The sequence below is a fragment of the Aptenodytes forsteri genome, unplaced genomic scaffold (genome assembly GCF_000699145.1).
Source record: "Aptenodytes forsteri isolate BGI_AS27 unplaced genomic scaffold, ASM69914v1 Scaffold87, whole genome shotgun sequence".
NCBI lineage: Eukaryota > Metazoa > Chordata > Aves > Sphenisciformes > Spheniscidae > Aptenodytes > Aptenodytes forsteri.
In genome coordinates this window covers 3,713,204-3,731,994 of record NW_008796041.1, presented here as the reverse complement: position 1 = coordinate 3,731,994, position 18,791 = coordinate 3,713,204, and the positions used below count along the sequence as shown (strand labels likewise).

At 39.0% G+C, this 18,791-nt stretch overlaps 1 protein-coding gene across 1 annotated transcript in view; it reads right to left on the bottom strand.

Annotated features, from left to right (window-relative positions):
• The window catches only part of SEMA3D (semaphorin 3D), a 105,651-nt gene that overhangs the window by 45,596 nt on the left and 41,264 nt on the right, over positions 1–18,791 (bottom strand). Inside the window, exons 7-8 of the mRNA XM_009285518.2 lie at positions 16,437–16,565; positions 10,155–10,297 (exon numbers count right to left, since the gene is read on the bottom strand). Of these exons, the coding sequence (XP_009283793.1) occupies positions 10,155–10,297; positions 16,437–16,565 (272 nt within the window). The remainder of the gene's footprint in view (positions 1–10,154; positions 10,298–16,436; positions 16,566–18,791) is intronic.

Here is an 18,791-nt window from a genome sequence, read left to right as displayed (position 1 = left end):
GCTTTGTAATCTCACAGGCTGTAACAGATACCAACACTTCCGCCTGAAATACCTTCTTTTTAACAGAAAGAAGTGCCTGTAAAAACTTGGTTACTTGTGTTTGCCCAAGTTAGAGATTTAGATAATTGCCAACTAGAAGGTGGGCAGTTCAATATGTCACCTGTTGAAGAAATATTACCAAAAAATATCACAAAGATTTAATCACAGAAATTATCTAGATAAATGGGGAAGTAATCCAAAATGATTTTAATAAATCAGGCATACTTTTATTCTACTGAAATCCTAAAATTTCAACCCTTTTCAATGAGCCGGTTCTAAAAAAATAATTTGTTGGAGTGAGAAACCAGGTTTCTACCAAACTACATTAAGAATTCAAATATCTGATGTACTACTTCAATGAGCGCAGGTAAGTGTATGGCTTTCTGACAGCCAGGAAGAATGCTATTTAAATGCTACAATGTAAAATTTGTGAAGTAAATTAAGGTCATATCATATGCCTTTCTTGGGAGACTTCCATGAAAATCTCAGTTTTCTGATCTGCAATTTATGTATAACTGAGCAAAACAACAGGTTTTTCAAACCCTCTAGTTAAAGATAAGTTTATCATGAAAATAAAAACCATAAAAACCATCAGAAAAATGTTCCTCTATGAACAAGAGATTTAAAAATCAACTTATATTAAAGGTCTTCTGTTGTATCTATTTTCTATTCTATTGTAACCTATATATTATATAAATGTAGCTTCATTAAAATGCACAAATGTTAGTCTTGGAATCCAGCAGGCAGGAAAACAGATGGCAACAAAGCTAAAGAACATCTGCATCTTCAGGGTTTTAAATCTCTTATTTGTTTGTAAGTAACACTGACAAATTGAACATTAGAACAAAAAGTGCAGTTTTCTGAAAATCAATCAACGTCAAAGATGTCAAACACTGTGATTCATAAAACTTTAAAGACAGTAATTATCCTGAAGAGCTTCTTAAATCACAAAAAAAAAAAAAAAGACAATGAGTGGAATTTCTAGAAGCAGGTTATTAGTTAGACCCAGTGGCAAAATGTGCAGAAGGACCATCCAAAGTGAATTCCTGGCCTGAATAAAAGGAAACACTGGAGAACAGAGAGGAAAAGTGCTGAAACTGCAAAAGGCCCTGGAGCCCTTCTCTTGTGTGAAGCCTAGCTATGTTACAAAGACACCAGAAACAAATGGCATCCCCAGCAGCAAAGCCTTACATTGTGGAAAAAAAAAACCTTCTAGTAGACTTTATAAATGGAGAAACAGCCAACAATCTTCTTTGGACTTCTGTCTTCAAATTCATAGTTCTTTTTTAATTATTTCATTTTACTTTGCATATTCTGGCCCTACCCAACTCTGTTAGGTACTGACCTAACACAGGAAAGTAAGATTTCCTCATTCAGGAATTCAGGTTCAAAATTTCTTGTCCAAACCTTACTGATGTCAGATGAAAGATTCCTCCCATGATTTCAGCAGGCTATGGGTCAGATTCAAAAACATCAAGCAACGCATGAAGTGTCACTTGAGCGAGAATAAAAATACACTTGCAATACAAACAAGTGAGAGGAAGTACATGTGATTTTAGATCTTTGACTGCTCTGCTATGGGTACTTTGAATAAACTTGGGAAAGTCAGTTCACCTCTGTGTCTGCAGTCCCCATCTGACAGTGAGAGTGGTGACTGTTTAGTAATTCTGCTGTTTCTATGAGATTACAGAACCTTTCATGAGGAAAGCTTCTCATTGTAGGATTGCATATTGCTTCATATAAGATGGCACCAACCCCTCTGGACACTGTGGATATTGCTAGCGTATACTACTTCTGCTGCTTGAACTAGTTGATCCAAAGATGAGGATTTGAGTGGGACTCAGCCTCAAGTACCACATGCTTACTCAAAACGATGTCCCTTATCAAGTCCAACCTGGCAGAATGATGCAATTCTTCAGCCTACGGACTGTGCCTTGCAAGGGCTCTGCCACTGCAGTAGCACTTGCACATAATTAGACAACAGAACGAAAGGTGCAAATGTGCACAGACCCCTGACAGGAACTGCGCAGAGTTGCACATCACCTCAACAAGAAAGCCTGGAATAAACTCAGCCCTCCTGATTTCCAGGGTAATGCATAAGCCTGGTATCTCTACAGTGCTCCTCAGACCATCAGAGTGCAGGCTGCGTGCCCTTTATCTCCAAAAGCATAATCAGAAGTTCCTCTAGATTTGTGTGGCTTGGACATTAAGCTTTCCCCTAGGCAAACCTGCTTTCAGAGAATCCTTCTATGATCATTTTTCTTGCCTTTCTTGAAAGCTCAATACCGTCACAATTTGAAAGAGAAAACTCAGTCTAGAGTACAGATGTGCAAAACCCCAGGATGCTTTTTGGTCCCTGGGACTCGTCATTTCTGAACACCTTTCTGAAATCATCGTCCGTCACAGTCAAGAACCTAATGCACAGCTTGTCCTGGCTTCCTGCTTATTTTCCCCATCCTGAGACAGAGCTATCGTGTCAGGCACTAAGACTAAAGGGTCATCATCATTAGTGCAGTATATTTACTGATCTCATAACCTGTCACTGCTCTGGCTGGCTTCATTCCCTTGGTGTAAACCACACCGCTCGTTGCAAAAGGAATTGGAGAGGTTAAGTATCTTCTACTGACTAAGATTACAGGCTGTGGGTCAAATAATTCATTCAGTTCTGTGCACATCCAAAGTTGATTGCACAACCCGGGTCAAATATAGATCTCAAAACCAAGACAAACAGAAAAGATAAACATTTGTCTCAAACCATGCCCTCGCCTATCTAGACAGCAGGATTAGGCAGGAGGGGCACACATCTCTATAGTCAGCGGCGTGGGGGAGTGCCGTGGCTAGTGTCAAGCCTGCTTTTCGCTTTCTTGTCTGAAATGAGTAAATGCCCAGCAGGACTGAACCAGGGAAGCCTTTGGCATGAAACCAGAATGAAGCTCAAGTAGCTGAATGTATGGCAAGATGAACCAGTCCCCTGACCACACACCCCGTGTCATTGGAAAGCTGACATGAACTTACCTATGGGTAAAGATGCCACTCTGGGAATTCACATATTTCTAGGCATTACGACAATGAGAAAGAGGGTCTTCATCGCAACTGAAAACCATAGAAAAAACTACGGGACTGTAGGCCACATCTACTGTGGAAATGCCCTCTGTCTGAACTATGAGCGAGAGAAACAGTGGTTTAGCTTTGAGTTCCTGCTCCTCAAAGAGATTTGTTATTTCATTCAGAATGGCAACGTACTCACATGAAGCATGCGTAACTGTTTGGTTCACTATGGAAAATGTTTTTATTTTGGATTTAAACATCACACCCAGAGGTTTCTACTGAATTATCTTTGGATGGGATCCAAACTGGAAAACCTAACTATACAGCAAAGAAAAATTCTGGACTGTTACTAAGCATACCATGAAAAAAACAAAAGCCAGAAACTAGCAGGCTCAGGTAAAGAGAGGGAGATAACAACAGCAAGATTGAATGTGATTTGGGACAAATGAAATAATAAATTAAGCTTATAAGTGATAAAGTGCCATTTTACTGCACGGCCATTCAGCAGTTCTGCTAAGATTACCTCTGACAGGTTTGCTAATATCAAGAACAATCCCCAAAACTGTTCAAAGGCTGTCACAAAGAAGGTGTACTCTACTATACCCATCACTAGGCTGTTCACTCCAACTTCAATGGAAATTTGAAGTGAGCAAAGGGTGATGGCTAAACTAATAAAAAATGTTAAGGAATTCTCGGGAAAATCTACCTTAAATTTTGAGTATAATCTGTTTGTGGTTTATTCCAGAGTGTTTGACTTGCCTTTACCTACCTCTCATCTGAACTTTCATATATACTTAATCTAAATTATATGATATAAATACATTAAAATGATATAAAAAGACAGGGAAAAAAAAAACCAAAACCTTCAGGTTATGAAATATAGCATTCTTGATCATGAACCTACAGGCATGTCAAGTGACTAGATGGATCATGCAATTAATGTCAAATAGGAGACCAGAATTTATATGGTTTGAATGCATTGATAGCATTTTGAAAGTGAAGCAGTGTGAGATGCAGCACAGGGATAGGCTGGGTTTTTTCTGAACAAATAGGCCTGAATTTGCCATTCAGAATTTCACATTCTTATTTAAATAAGAATGCCTCGATTTCACATGCCAGGGACCCAGTAGGGCAAAGCTCCCTTTGTAGTCAGTGGAAAATATGTCCTTCAGAGAGTGATTTGGGTTGAAGATGGAAGGAGTCTTCCTCTCCAAAATAGTCATCTGCCTTTATTGATTGAAGTGAATCCCTGATAATTATTTTCTTAGCTTGGATACATGCAAGTGCCTAAAGTCGCTAGTGTGGGGCAGCGTGACCTCAGTATTCACAACCACAGTCTGAGAGCTGGAAAAGCATGAGACCAAAAAACAAAGGTAGGTCAACATCTTACGGAGTCCTTTAGAATTTAGCATCCTGAAACATCTACATTTATAATGTACTCAATCAACAACAGCAAAGCCTGAACTGCAAACTGTGGTACATTTTCATATTAAATGTACTGATGGGAAAAAAACCAGGAAGCTAATTTTATCACATCAGAAAATTTCCAAAATCACAAAGTCATCATTTGCTACTCTTACGAGATATTTGAACATCTGAATCAAAGCACTCTGAAGTTAAGGACTTTGGATTAAACATGGAACTCCACTCCAATTAACTCTGCAGGCTTCCCACTTCCGAGCCACTGGGTTACCAACAATGTCTTCTGCAATGAGTCTCTCTGGCAACTAGGATGATTTCCAGAGTTTGCTTCAGAGGTTGTGCAGCTGCATTTCCATAATCCAGTTTTTAGAGCTCTATCCTGACACTGCAATTTCTTTTTAATTTTCCCTGAGGCTCGGTAAAATTCAGTCACACCTCTTTATATATAAGCCTAACTTACATATTTTTGCTTCATCTGCAAGTCATAATTTCCCCCCTCAAGAAAACACCAATTATATTGTTGAAACACACCCATGAGGGACAAAAATATACAAAACTTCCTATACTCATGCCTGTACTCTTGCCAATAAGGTAAGTTGGACCAAAAGACCTGACAAAGTCTCATGTTATATCTTAATTCATCACAGTTAGAAGCAGATACTATATGGAACTGGCCTGTCTCCAATACATCAGCCCTTAAAATGAAATCATCTTGATGAGCATCTGCTTTTCTACATAATTTGAAAACTTTCAAATGGCACATAATATTCCAATACCAAATTTGGAAGTCCAAGAGGAGCTGGCTGCTGAAAGACCTGCTGCTGCAAAGATACTCAACGGGCAAATGAGGGCCAAAGTTTTTCTAGGGATGACATTTTCAAAGTGGATTTAATCATTATCATGGAGAAATAAAAAAAAAAACAAAAAACAACCAACCAAACAAAAAAAAACCCTCAACCCATGGTTAGCATTGTGGCTAGGCAATATTATGGTGACAAAGAAAGTATGTAAGCATGTAATACACAATAAGTCAAATCTCGTCTGGAATGAGTTGCCTCCAGAACTGGAAGCAGGATAGCTGCACGAGCATGGCTCTGAGCCCAGACTAATTAGCCCTGTTGAGAACATGTTAACATGGCTATTTCGCTTCCGGGACCCAAGCTAATACGGCTGAACAGTAAAGCATTACACTATGCGGACAACTCAAATGGTTTTGGAGATAGATCAATTATCTACACAGTGACACATTACACAATATAGAAATACAAAGAATGTTAATGACCCAGTTATCCCTAGTCACAGTAAAGGCATGGCTAGACTATTTCCAGGACAAGAAAAACACCTCCTAACTTTTACACACAAGCAGCCCCATGGCAGAGTCCACCGGAGACTCTAGACTTGGAGTTGCGGAGGAATAGCTCCCTCCTGCCATTCCGGGAGTACAAATTGCCTTAAAGCACCAGACGGGAGGCAAGGTCGTAGCCTTGAACTCTGCTCATGTTCATGGCTTTGGAAATAAATCACATTACCCAAAGGTGGAATGCAGGGTGTGTCCCGGGCTCTCAACTCAGGAGCTCTTAAAATGATTACATTCCAGTGTGTTTAGAAAGTACAGTTTAACCAAGAGGGCTGTGCCTAATTGCTATATTCTCGTCCCCAGGTACAGTGTGGTATATAGGAGGGTGGAATGGCATACCAAAAAAAAAAGGACAAAGAGCTCACTTGTTCCCGCTAGAACAAAGGCCGCTTCTGGATACTGAACACTTTGGGAAATATGGGAAAGCATCAGGGGTCGAAGTCTGATTTCTTGGCAGTTGAGGTCTTGGAAATCAGTCTCTAAGACTGCACGCCGTAACTTTTGCAATACATCACCAAAACTGTTAAAGAGAAGCTTGTAACACAGCAAATGCAAACTGTTGTAATAATAAACAGGATTTTCATACTGCAGCAGAGAGACTACCGCTTTTGGCTAATTTCCACTCCATTCCAATAGAATGAGGCTGTAACTATGAAAAAATGTGTTTCTATATAGAAAACAAACAAACAAAAGCCCCAACCACCTTACTCCCTCTCCAAACCTTTCTGTGGGCTCCTGTAAGTTAGGATTTTCATTTCTCACTTTATTTGAGTGGGGAAAATAGGAGGGAAACCTAGGTCTTTTCTAGGGCTATATTTGTGAATATGTGAGGTTGTCCTTAAATAGAATTACAATTCTGTCATCATTTTGTGGTGGATATGTACACAAAAATGTAGCTGACTTGTTACTTGGCTGCAGAGGGCACAGTGCACGGATGCTGCAATTTTTTTTTCAAAATCTGGCTCAGTGTGTAATGACTGTGTCATGTCTTTAGCTGATGCAAACTGGTTCAGCAGTGTGGGCTTGAAGACAATGTAGCTGTAAAAGCTTATGCCTGTGTTTCTAGAAATAGAAATACGTGGGTCCATGCTCTTAAGTTAAGGTTTGTATGATCATGTAATATACATATGTGCATCTGAATGTGTTTTAAAAAACGAATAAATATTGCTGGCTAATCTTTAATAGTTCTTTTTTTCTTTTTACTTAGGACCTTACTTGAAAAGAAAGTAAATAACCCAACAGATTACACTTTATGTAAGTAGGAACATACCATAAGTAGTATCAGGTATTACGGATAGGCCAATGATAGTTTTTCTGCCTCCCTCAAACCAAAAATAGGAAATGCCGTTTGCCATGATAAATTACACAACTGGTTCTGAAAGTGACTGTTGAAAGCACTTCCTCCCAATTCATACTGATATCCCCTAGTGATATACAGAATGCAGATGACGTAAATCTAAATTAGTGCTATTTAGTGCTACAGTGGCTGCGTTATTACAACGCATGCTTCGAGACGGTAAGTACGGTCTTATGAACAGGACAAATGAAAGTGACAGCTGTTTGACTCTGGGCAAAGAGCTGCCAGCAAGAGTATTGTAATCTTCGGGGTCTGAAAGTAGCTGGGAAAAGGGAATACTTTCCAGAGGAGATTTTCCCTAAGGGGGAGGATCAGTGTGAGACCATAATGTTGAGCCTTTGAAAATTAGCCAAAGAATAGGCTGCATTGACTAACCTCCTTATTAAAAACAAAGCCTATCCTAATTTCAGCATGTGTGTCTGGCATTAATGTACAGGAGCCCTAAAGGAACAGTGAGGTAGAGAGCAATTGAGTTCTAGTAGAAAAAAACTGGATTTACACCAAGCAAATGATTTCAAAAGTTGCTGGGCTCCTCCCATCCACTGTTATTCTCTGCTCGCTAGGGAAAGAAGGCAAAGGCTTAACTTTATGCAGTACAGGTCACATTAATGAGACAGTGCAAGTAGAAATTGTTATGTTATCAACTGTTGCAACCAAAGACATTGATCCCATATCAGAGAGAATTAAGCATAGCAGATGTTTCATATCAGAGCACAGATCCAGAGGATCTTAGTCCATAAACAGAGGAGTCTATTTGCATATTTTACTTTATATTAAATACCCATACTAATTCTATTTTCATTATAATAATTTGCATTATAATGTTTTTTTTATTTGCAGGTAATCAAGATGAATGTACAAAAAACCAGGAGTCTGAATTTTCAGGAGAATTCTGCATCCATTGGAAGTGCTCAGTAAATAAAGAAGACAGTGCAAAACTAACATTAATAATAATCACCTTACTTATCAGTTTCCATTGTTTTGCTTTGACTATTAAAAATAAAATTCAAGACATTTTTTCCTGTTAACATGATTACTCTATGAATTCAGTCTCATCTGAGGTATGATTACACATGGTCATTAGGATTTCCTTACAATACATTTGCTTTTATTATGATATCTTATCTCCTTTTTTCTTTAGGTAAAGGATGCTGTAGATCTCTAGCTAATATATCTTAGTTTACTATAATCTATGTGCCTTGGCTTGAAAATGTTGTCTACCAGTTTCTCCTAATGCATTAAGTGCTTTCTCATAATCAGCAAATGCCATGTCTAGCAGCAAATCATATATGTTTGCATTTCCATTCTGCCATTAATCACACTGCTGTGAAATACCCAACTAAAGATTATCCATTCTTTCGTCTGGCTAAAAACCTACTAGAGAACTGATTTATGAAGGAGTTTTTTGTTTTCTTAACATTTTAGGTCAAGGACAGAAGTGTGAAATGGCTGTGGTCACTGAAATCTCGATCGGCGTTAGGAGTTCGCTGGACTGCAGAGCAGTTGTAGATTTACATATTCATACACGTGTCCACCCTCTGTTTTCCAGTGTGTCCCCATTAACTGAATGGGTGCTCTTCTCCTAGACACATCTTACTGCAAATCACAAACTTTTTTTTTGTCTATTAATTTTCAAGCTTCTTAAGAAGATAATTTTCACTGCCAGCAGTCACACTGCTCAGAAAATGCAAGTAAATGAAAGCTTCTGAACAAAATATCACAGAAATGTACCTACTTGTGCGATTGCTGTGATGGTGTTGCTGATATCTAGTTCATCACAAGATAAACATTTGCTCAAAGCTTACATTTACTAATTTGAAGACAACTTTAAAGTTCTATTTTCCTGACTTTTACCAGCGATTCCAGGGTACCTGGATTCACTGAAGACCTAAGGACAGGATGGGAGCACTTATACTGACTGCTTCTGTTCCTACAGTATTATGGGACAAGGGAGTGCACAGAGAGTGTCTGACACAGAAGTAAACAGGCCCTTCCGCTGCAGTTGGAAGAAGACCTTAGCAAAACCAGCAGGCTGTTAAACAGCAAACTCTATGCTGACTGCTGTCTTCATATGCAGGAATTGGTTTACCGTCTCATTACCATTCGAGGAGGCTTCTGCCCTTGACAGAGATGCTTCTTCAAAAAGAGTGCAGCTCATGAAAATCTGAGTCTGCATTATGAATATCATAGGGTCAGAAATCTTTCATAAGGGGCAAAACCAAGCGTAATGAAAGAGAAAATGAAGGGAGTAATCATTTAAAGGAGGTCAGGCACCAACCAAATGAAACTTTTTACACTGCAGCAGACCCGAGGCCTGGTTCCTCCTGGTCAACAGGTCAAGGACTGCACTTCTTCCCAGGGGAGGAATCCTCCAAGCAGATGTGGGTGTAACTCAGAAACTATATACATTTTTAGCCTTCCCTCACCCCAACTGATTATCAGGAATGTGCTGAAACAAATGAGTGACCCCAGCTCTCAGTAATGCCCAGGAATGATGTACTGAGCTAAGCTGAAGGGATGGGTTTGTATATCCCTCCATTCAGTGGGCACTTTCTACAAAAACCCAAATACCTTGCCATTGTGTACACTTCAACAAGTCAATCCTCACTGAAAGCTTATGAAACAAAGCAGGTCACTGTTGCATATCTGAAGGTCAATACATTATCGTTTAGACACAGGATTATAATTTATAAGCAAATTAGCTTTTTAAAAAAGAGGTACAGAGTGAGTATCGAGTCTATTTTTCAGACAAATAAATTACAGATGGCATCAGTAATCTATGTTCAGAAAAATTACTACGATGGCTCATTGGGTAACACCACTATTTCCTTCTGATCTGAAGGGGAAAACAGATTTCTCACAGAAACAAACCAAACATTTCTTTTTCTTTTTTATTTTTCTTTAAATAAAATAAAAAGATAGAGTCCTCACCTTACAAACTCTCCCGACTCGGGAAAGGATTGTCTTGTCAGACGTGCCACTATCTTGTGATATTTCTCGGAAAAAGAAGTAGATTTTGTCATCATCTGGGTTATACGTGTCCGGGATGGGAAAAGTTCCAATGAATTTCGCTCCTAGAAGTTCCCAGAAAAAGGTTTTAAAAATCTGAAGAAAGGTCTTAATGCTTTCTACTAAATTTCTGCTTCAACGTCTGCATTAATGTTGCATCTTCCAGTGAAATAAAAATATCACTACATAGACATGTAGTGGCACGTTTCTTACTAACTCCAAGTGAAAACCACCATAGATTCTGAAGTATTTACTCTTAGTGTGATGGTTTTGTGAATATATCTTACTACCACTTGCATAAATATGCAGCACTGGCTATCATTCTCTGTTTGAAAATAGGACAGTTCTCAGTACAAAATATTGCCTACAAAAATCTGCCTTACTGCTTTTGCCACCAATACCAAGCTAAGTAGATTTTCTGAAATCACATGGTAAAATTTAAATTAACTTAATTACACATTGCAGCAGTTACGAGTACAGAAATACACTGCTGTTTACTAGAGATAGCTTGCAAAGGAATGAAAGAACCTTTATTGATCCGTGGGATTAAAAATTCAATATAAATGACAGCTTTCTCAAGTCAAAAGTTTCCTACCTATCTGTGCTATAACAATCTTACTGACTAGATCTACCAAATCCAATACAGTGCCATGCTGGGATTCCCAAGTTAGCACACCAAACTCCACAACTGACTGGCCAGTCTTAAGGACACACTTCCTTGTTGTGCATGAAAACAGATTAGCTATATCAACGTAACAGTTTGTTTGGGTTATTTAAATCTGTAAGAATTTTGTAAGAAATGCTACAGCATGCCTTGCCTTGACATGCTGAGCCGTTATATTACTTCTGGTCTCTTCCAAAGCAAGCTTGGGTGTCTCTGCCTGCATCTTATAGGCATGCTTATTGGGCCAAGAATTTAATACATGTCCTTCACTGTCTTCCTCAGCTCCCTCGTCCATGATCTCCAGTCTTGCTCTACCTGCTCACCAGTTGTGGTTTTTTGTTTTTTTTGGGGTTTGGGTTTGTATTTTTTCTTTACACTTTGCACTAAAATCAGAAATTAAACATTCCAGGGTGTGGTTTTTTGTTTTTTTTGGGGTTTGGGTTTGTATTTTTTCTTTACACTTTGCACTAAAATCAGAAATTAAACTAATTCCAGGGTCCCTGACTGCAGCAGAGCAGGCTGTTTTGCACAAGTGAACCAGATACTTGGGGAAGTGATTTTTAAGACATTCCCCGATGTGCTACAATAGATGAGCTCTTCTGAGGGCACTTGGATCAATGATGTTTTTCTTTAAACAGAAGTGGTTATACAAATACCGTGCAAAGAGACCCTTGACTCTAAAATACATTCTTTCAGCAATAAAATACACAGTCTTTGTCCCCCAAAAGCAGGCAGGCTGCAGCAGAAAGCAGTAAGGAGGATGGCGTAAGATGGTAGAGCAAACAGAGCACACTGGCGATACGTGGGGAATACTGTTATCAGCTTTTAATGTATCTTCATGCCTTTGTCCTTTTTATAATGATTGTTACTTTATATTAGCCTTGAGGAATTTTCACCATGAACCCTACAGTACACAGAGGACAAAAAGAGGGTCCTTGATTCAAAAGTTCACAATCAAAGGCTTGAGACAAAATGGGATGTGTTTAAGTGCTGAATGTGCACCTTCATGACAGAAGAGTAAATTTATGGGTCAAAATAGCCACAGTGCTGCTTCCATTTTAAACCTTTCTGACACTAGAGAATGGTGTCAGCAGAAAAGATGAAATGATGCAGGCATCAAGCTCCATAAATTTAAGTTAGGATTTCAAAATGAGCCTAAAGAAAATATTCAATTACCCCTCAGGGCCTGTAAGGCTACTTTGAAGATTAGATCTCTAAGCATGAATAAATACATAAATACGCTTCCAGTATGGTTTCTTAAATATGCGGTTAGCTAAATAGCCATTTAATAGGAAAACCTGTGAAATACTTCTATAGCATGCTTTTGAATTTCACACAGATTTTTTTTTTTTAATTCACATTCACAGAACAAAACTCTGAATATATGTTTTTTTTAAATTAAATTTCATTGCTTTACTTGGCAAGCCAAATGCAAAAACAAATGTCTCAATACCAATTCCTGGAACAGATATAGAAGAATCTCTAACAAATTAAAGGAACACAAATATTTAACGATTTTAAATCACAATTGAAAATGCTGAAGTTGAAAGTTAAATCCAAACAAAAATACACTGTGAAAGATACGAAGACAAAGAGACTGAAAATAATTTAATGAAAGAGATCATGATCTGAAAAGCACATTATGTTCTGCAAGTGAGATCTTTGTCTCATCTTTTGTAATCCATCCATACAACATAGAAAAGTGCATTTAAACCAACTGTGAATTAGGTTTTTGGATTCTTTGCATGGGAAACAAATTACATGATGATTATTTTAAACCACTGTTTGTTTTCCTATACACGCAGTTGTCCCCCCCAATTGCTTCAATGGAAGGTTTTCCCACATATTAATTTAATGGCTAGATTGTATGTAACCAAACAGAGGATTAAAGGCATCACGAGCTCTGACAATAGATGGTACAATAAATTCAGGTGTTGCTTGTGCTTTTTTAAACATGCTCTTGTGGCCTAGTGGGAAGACCTGTTACACCTAGTCCTTCACCGCTGGGTTCGCTGGAGTGGTCATGTTTGCTGTTGGTTACCTGCTGGCTGTCACACCCTTCTAACACCAGCACTAGTTCTAGACAGTGCAACTGTGCATGCCTTAGTAAGACCTACAGAGAAGTAAGACTCATTAGGCTCAGAAAAAGAGGACAGCGAACGAGTAGCAAATCCCAGAATATGAAGAAACGAAAAAGCAACCCAAAACAGCGGGAAGCAGCAGTTCTTTGTAGTTGGGCTGCCAGAAATATGTGGCATGATAAAATGCAAAGGATAGTACTCACCTCATTTACCTTTAACTGTCTAGAAGTCAAGCTCCTAACCTATACTCAACCAGGTCCTCTCTCAGGGAGGGACACAAGGAAGAAAGTGACAATGAATAATCCTATTTTAAGACATATTCCTACAATAGGTGGGGTGAGTCACCCTCTGGAAGTGTCACCTCTCTCTGTAAATTAGAGACAGAGACAACTGAAACAACTGAGCTCAGACAGGATGCTAACTTTTGCCTTTTAGAGCTAAGTGAGCTGAATCCCATCCAAAGTTCGCAGGATATAAAGAAGTCATTGCCTGCAAGTCTTTGCCCTGGCAAAGACGACTAAATTGCAATGAAAAAAAAAAAAGATGAATGCAATTCAGTGAAGCATTCATTCCAGCTATGGCTCTAGCTTCCTATAAAGGAGGGAGGAATGTGCAGCTGTTTAGTGCATGCCTGTATGTACGGCTGGGGTATCCCACCATGGGACGCCCTCCTCTGCCCGCCGGGCTGGAGCAGAGAAGACTGAGTTCCAGCGGGCGGCTTTGCCATCCAGAGTGGGGCCACCAGCCCCACGCGTCTCATCCCCTGCCCCGGCCACGGGTGAGGCATCTCCGGTCAGTGGCTGCGGGAGCGCCTGATTCTTTGGCTCTGCAGGAGAAGGGCTGAAGTCTGAGCAGAGGCAGCATCCCCTCTGTCTTCAGTGCCACCGCGTGCAGGAGTATGAGCCTGTGTGAGCGTGAGTCATGGGAAAGATCAGCTGCCTTCCTCCCTTTCTCCATTGTGGAGCTGCTATTCAGTCATTGAGATTAAGACATGTCTTAATTAGTCAAGATAGAGATGCCCTGCAAGGAACTGGAAAGTATCCTACGCATTTTTCCCTTAGGCTTTGTCTTTCCCTCCCTTCCCTCAGCAGAGGATAATCCTGTTTCCAGAAACAGAATAAGACTAAACTTTTAAAACACTAAGGTGCATTATAGCAAAACTTCCGCAGCCCTCTGAAAAAAACCAAGTTATACATTTTGTGCTTATCCTAAGTAAAACATGCGTCACGCATGGAAATAATTTATTTCTAATTGTACAATTACTCAAGTATGTACAACTTTTCCTGGAGGTCTAAAGCATGCTTGGTAAATGGGTGGTAGATTTAGGGAAGAGGGGATTTAGATGAGATGGGAGTTTTAAACCTGAAATCAAGTAAATATTTTCTTTATGCCAATACCAACTGAAAGCACAAATGTATGTAATTGGTAATGTTACACAATAAACTAGAAATATATTGGCTACCCTATGGCTTATTGCAGAAATGATCCCATCATTTAGAGTCACACTCAAAATTTTCTCCAACCTTAAAAGGACCGTTTCAAAATATTAAAAGCGCCTAGTTTATATCTATACCTCTCAGTATAACACTGCATGGATTGTGTATGTGAAGTCTTAGACAGAGCGTGGCTGTAGTTTTTTATATGGCTGGAAACAAGGTAAACCTGAAGAATATATGGGGTCTTCAGTGTTTATACAGTGTGGGGTAATTTTCACGTCGCAGTCTAACACACTAAAGCTGTTTTTCGAACCCACACATATTATTATATTATTCTCCTTAGAAAACTTTCACAAATACAGACGCTTTATACGAAAACAGAATAAAAAATGAATCAATCTAAAAGAAAGAAGGCAGACACCCCCCACCCAGCCTCCAAACTAAAACACATAAAGAGTTCTCAAACCTTTAGTTTATCCTGTGTACCGTTCCCTTGCCTCAAACTGCTCATGAAGAAACATTAATAGCATAAAGAAATGTTTGGAACTGGATATTTAAGCTAGAAGTTCTTTTGGGCTGGGAACTGAACCCTGTAATGCTCATCAAGGTGGATCTATACTAATGATAACACCAGATGCTCCTCAGGACCAAACTGCAGTAAATCTTTCTTTTTAGGATATTACAGCATCCCTTAGGAAAGCGGCTACCCCAACCATCTTTCCATGCTGAGCATCAGCAGGCCGCCAGTGGTAAAACTGGATATTCAGTTGCACCGTTAGTTACAGTTAGAGAACAGCCTGCTGGATGGACCCATCCTGGTCCATATCGCTTACAGCCCATTTCTGGTCTACATTGCACAAGGTATGTGTAGAAATGAGAGACAGGAGATAGGAAAGATGGGACAAGAAAGGTTTTGAGCACAGGAGATGAAAGTGGGATAGGTCAGCAGAGTCAGATGTGAAATTTTTCTGTCTGTCTGAAGGACTGCTCCTATTTGGAAAGGTAAAATGACTTTAACTGGCTTCTCCTTTCCTCCTCATCTCCCAGCAGAAATCCTGAGGTTATGGAATTACATCTAGACAGAAATGCAAGGCAACAGCTTAGAAGAAGGGAGAGAAGGAGTAGAAAAAAAAAAATAGAAAAAAAGAATACTTCCTCTTGTTGAGGTCTCAAAGAGTTAAGAGGCAAAATTATCCCTTTCAGAAGTTGTCTGCTGGGAAGACAACTTAGCCCTGTGGTCAGCAGGCCCTGGCTTTACAATACACCCATAATAGTTACACAGGCATCCTGAATCAGGGCCAGTGTTGCCACATCTTTAAAGACAGCTGACGGCTAAAAGGGGGATGCTTTAATTGAGCAGGGTTAGCTTGTGAGCGAAGTTTTCCATGTTACTCTGTGTGTGGTTTGAGACTGGCTGGGTGTAAATGCAGCCAGTTTTTTAGAGGGTTTACTAGCTCAGAATGTTTTTTAACAGGCAAGAAAAAGCAGTGTTTTGCTTGGGAAGCTATTTTAGAGTGCCCTTAGTGGTTTTAAAATGATCCTCACAGCAACAAAGGGTATTTTTCTCCTCAAAAAAAGAAAAAAAAAAAAAAGACCTCCTACCTAAAAATGTCAAATTTCTAGTCTGTCATTTCAACATGCTGTAGGGAACAGCTTTGAAAAAGTGATCGGAAAAAAGGGTTTAAAAAAAATTATTCCAACAAGACTGGAAACAGAAGCATTTAAGTCATGATATTACTCCAATTACAGGACTATATACAGATGTATAGATCAAAGACAGAAAGAACGATTAGGTCTTATGCCTCTACTCTTTCCTTAATTAGCATTTTCACCTCCGTGACTTTTCTCAAGTGCGTTTTTGTTCCACTGAGCTTTTTTAAAAAAAGCCTACGTAATCCAAAGATACCATGATACAATATCTATATTTATAGTTACTGGACATATATTTATATAAGAAAGGGCCTATTAACTTCAGAGAGGCACGGACAATGCAAACGACAACAGCATATGTTTGGGATCTTACCGGTAAGCCAGTAATGTTCAGAAATGTCAGTTCTGATGTAATGGTGGTCGTGAGAAGGGCCCAGAGAACGCGTTAGAGCAGTGTCCTTGCCAAGGAAATCAGAAGCTGTTCCAGCATAAAGATACTCATCTGCAAATTAAAAAGAAATAGGGTTTCTACAGCTGTGGGGTAAACAAAATTAAAACTATTTGTGTTTTGTTGGGTGAACCACACCTGTGTTTCATTGGCCTGTGAACTAATTTAATGTTTTAAAATATTATTGGTTTATATTTTAATGGGATTTTGGGTTCTGTGAAGTTATTCACATTTAAATGAGGGTAATATTTGTAATTACATGCCTGAGAAGTAAAGGAGTCCAAGTCTAATTTTCAGATCTTTTAGGCACTCAGAAAAGTAAATCCCCCAGGCTTTAATGGGTGTTGGGCTCTTCTGATCTGAGCATCCTGCCCTGTGAGCGCTGACCAGGGACCTGGGGACCGTGGTAAGGACAGGACCATCTATCGATTCAAGCTAGCTCTTTTGTCCCAGACTTGCCACAGCTCCGATGGTTTTGCTGCTCCTGAGCTTAAGGTAGTAAACATGATGGATGCTTCACTATGGGAACTTCACAGCTTGGCCCTTTCCTGGTGTAGGGATCTCCGTCCAACACTTCATTCACGAAGAGGAATTTAGGCAATATGGGAATTCTTCTCAACTATGTAACATGTTAATGGTAGGAATATGGCTACAGACCCAAATCATGATCATTTTAACATAGCGAGTGGTCCCACTAAAATAAATGAGACGTCTTGCTTGAATAAGGCAGTCAGAATTTGTTTCACAAGGAAACTACATCCATAATACAGTACAGTGTGCTTGCTGCAACTGCAGTTACTATTTAGTCTTCTGCCAGCTTTGTGGGCAATGTAAAACTTCACAACCTTAAGCATTGCACAATATTTTCTGTTTCCCTTCAGATCTTGGTACTTTTCTATAAAGAAGCAAAGAAACAGTATCACTGTGAATTTTTTTTTACCACAGTGTGCATTTTAAAATTCTCTTTTTTCTGCAAAATAACAAGATAGCTTTATTGGTTGGAGGAGTTTGGTTTTTGTTTAATGACTTGCAACAATAAATCCCTGGAGTTTGTAAAAAGAAAAAAGGTTCATGTTCATAAACAATAATCATATAAAAAGCTATATGATACATAAAAATCCCCTTCCAGGAGTTCCTTCTCCAGATTTTCTGGTACTCTGGGTGGAAACATTTCACTAGATCTTTTAGAGAGAAGTTCTTTGTTGAGAGTGAATGCAGAATAAATACCATTCAACATAGATGTTGTGTGTTTTCATTTGCAAAAGATGTAAATGCACTTAAAAAAACAAGATCAAGGGGAAAACAAAAAAAACCCAAAACCGCAACCCATGATCCATAAGCACTTTATTTGGCCAAAAAAGATCTATCAGCTTTCTTTTTTCCTCATTATTATTGTTACTTATGTATTATTTCCACGACAGTATTGGAAAGCACATCTTTCAGACAGCATGTCGCCTTTGTAAAGAAACAATAATGCATTCTGAAAGGTATTTGTCATAATGAGGAATGGGCAGGGTAATTGGTGTTTGCTAAGTGACAGGCACTCAGTGATCGATAAATCTGAAGGGCTAACAGAAATTCTCCATCCTTGCTTAGGCTCTGCTGACAAGGCGTTTTCAGCACTTCTCTTGGCTTTTGGTATTACTCATTCCAAGTTCCAGTTATTTCCAGAACAGTTTTGGTGAGCAGTAATTTGTAAAAGAAGATGGATGATGAGCAGGTGATTTTTCAGTCAAAAAGACTAGCTTTTCAAATTTATCTGTGGAATTTACTTGGGGAGAAATGTTGTGTAGAATTCAAAGACAGATTACGCATTTCTACAAAGAATGAAAATTACTCAGTTGTATTAACCTACACACATGAGTGAAAACATAATGAAATATTATTTAGCTCATATATGTATAACTGATTACAAAGTGCTTTCTGAATGGTACAAGTAATCTTTATCACCATTTAGCAGATAAATAAAACTAGGCAGAGAGAAGTGACATGCCAAAGGTTACTCCTCTCGTCAGTGGCAGAGACAGGAACTGAGCTCCCCTGCATCCCAGTGCAGTATCTTATCCATGAGCTGCTCTCCTAGTACTTTTGGGAATAAAGTAATCATCAAAAGATAGGCCAAGAACGCATTCTCTGGTCAGGCCTGTAACTCTTTACAATGTTCCTTGTACAGTACTGTGAAGCACTTGACACCAGGCACTGTCAGAGAAGGGATACTAGAATACCCCAACCATTAATTTTATCTAGCCTGAAAATGCTTATGTACTGAAGTTCATGTTT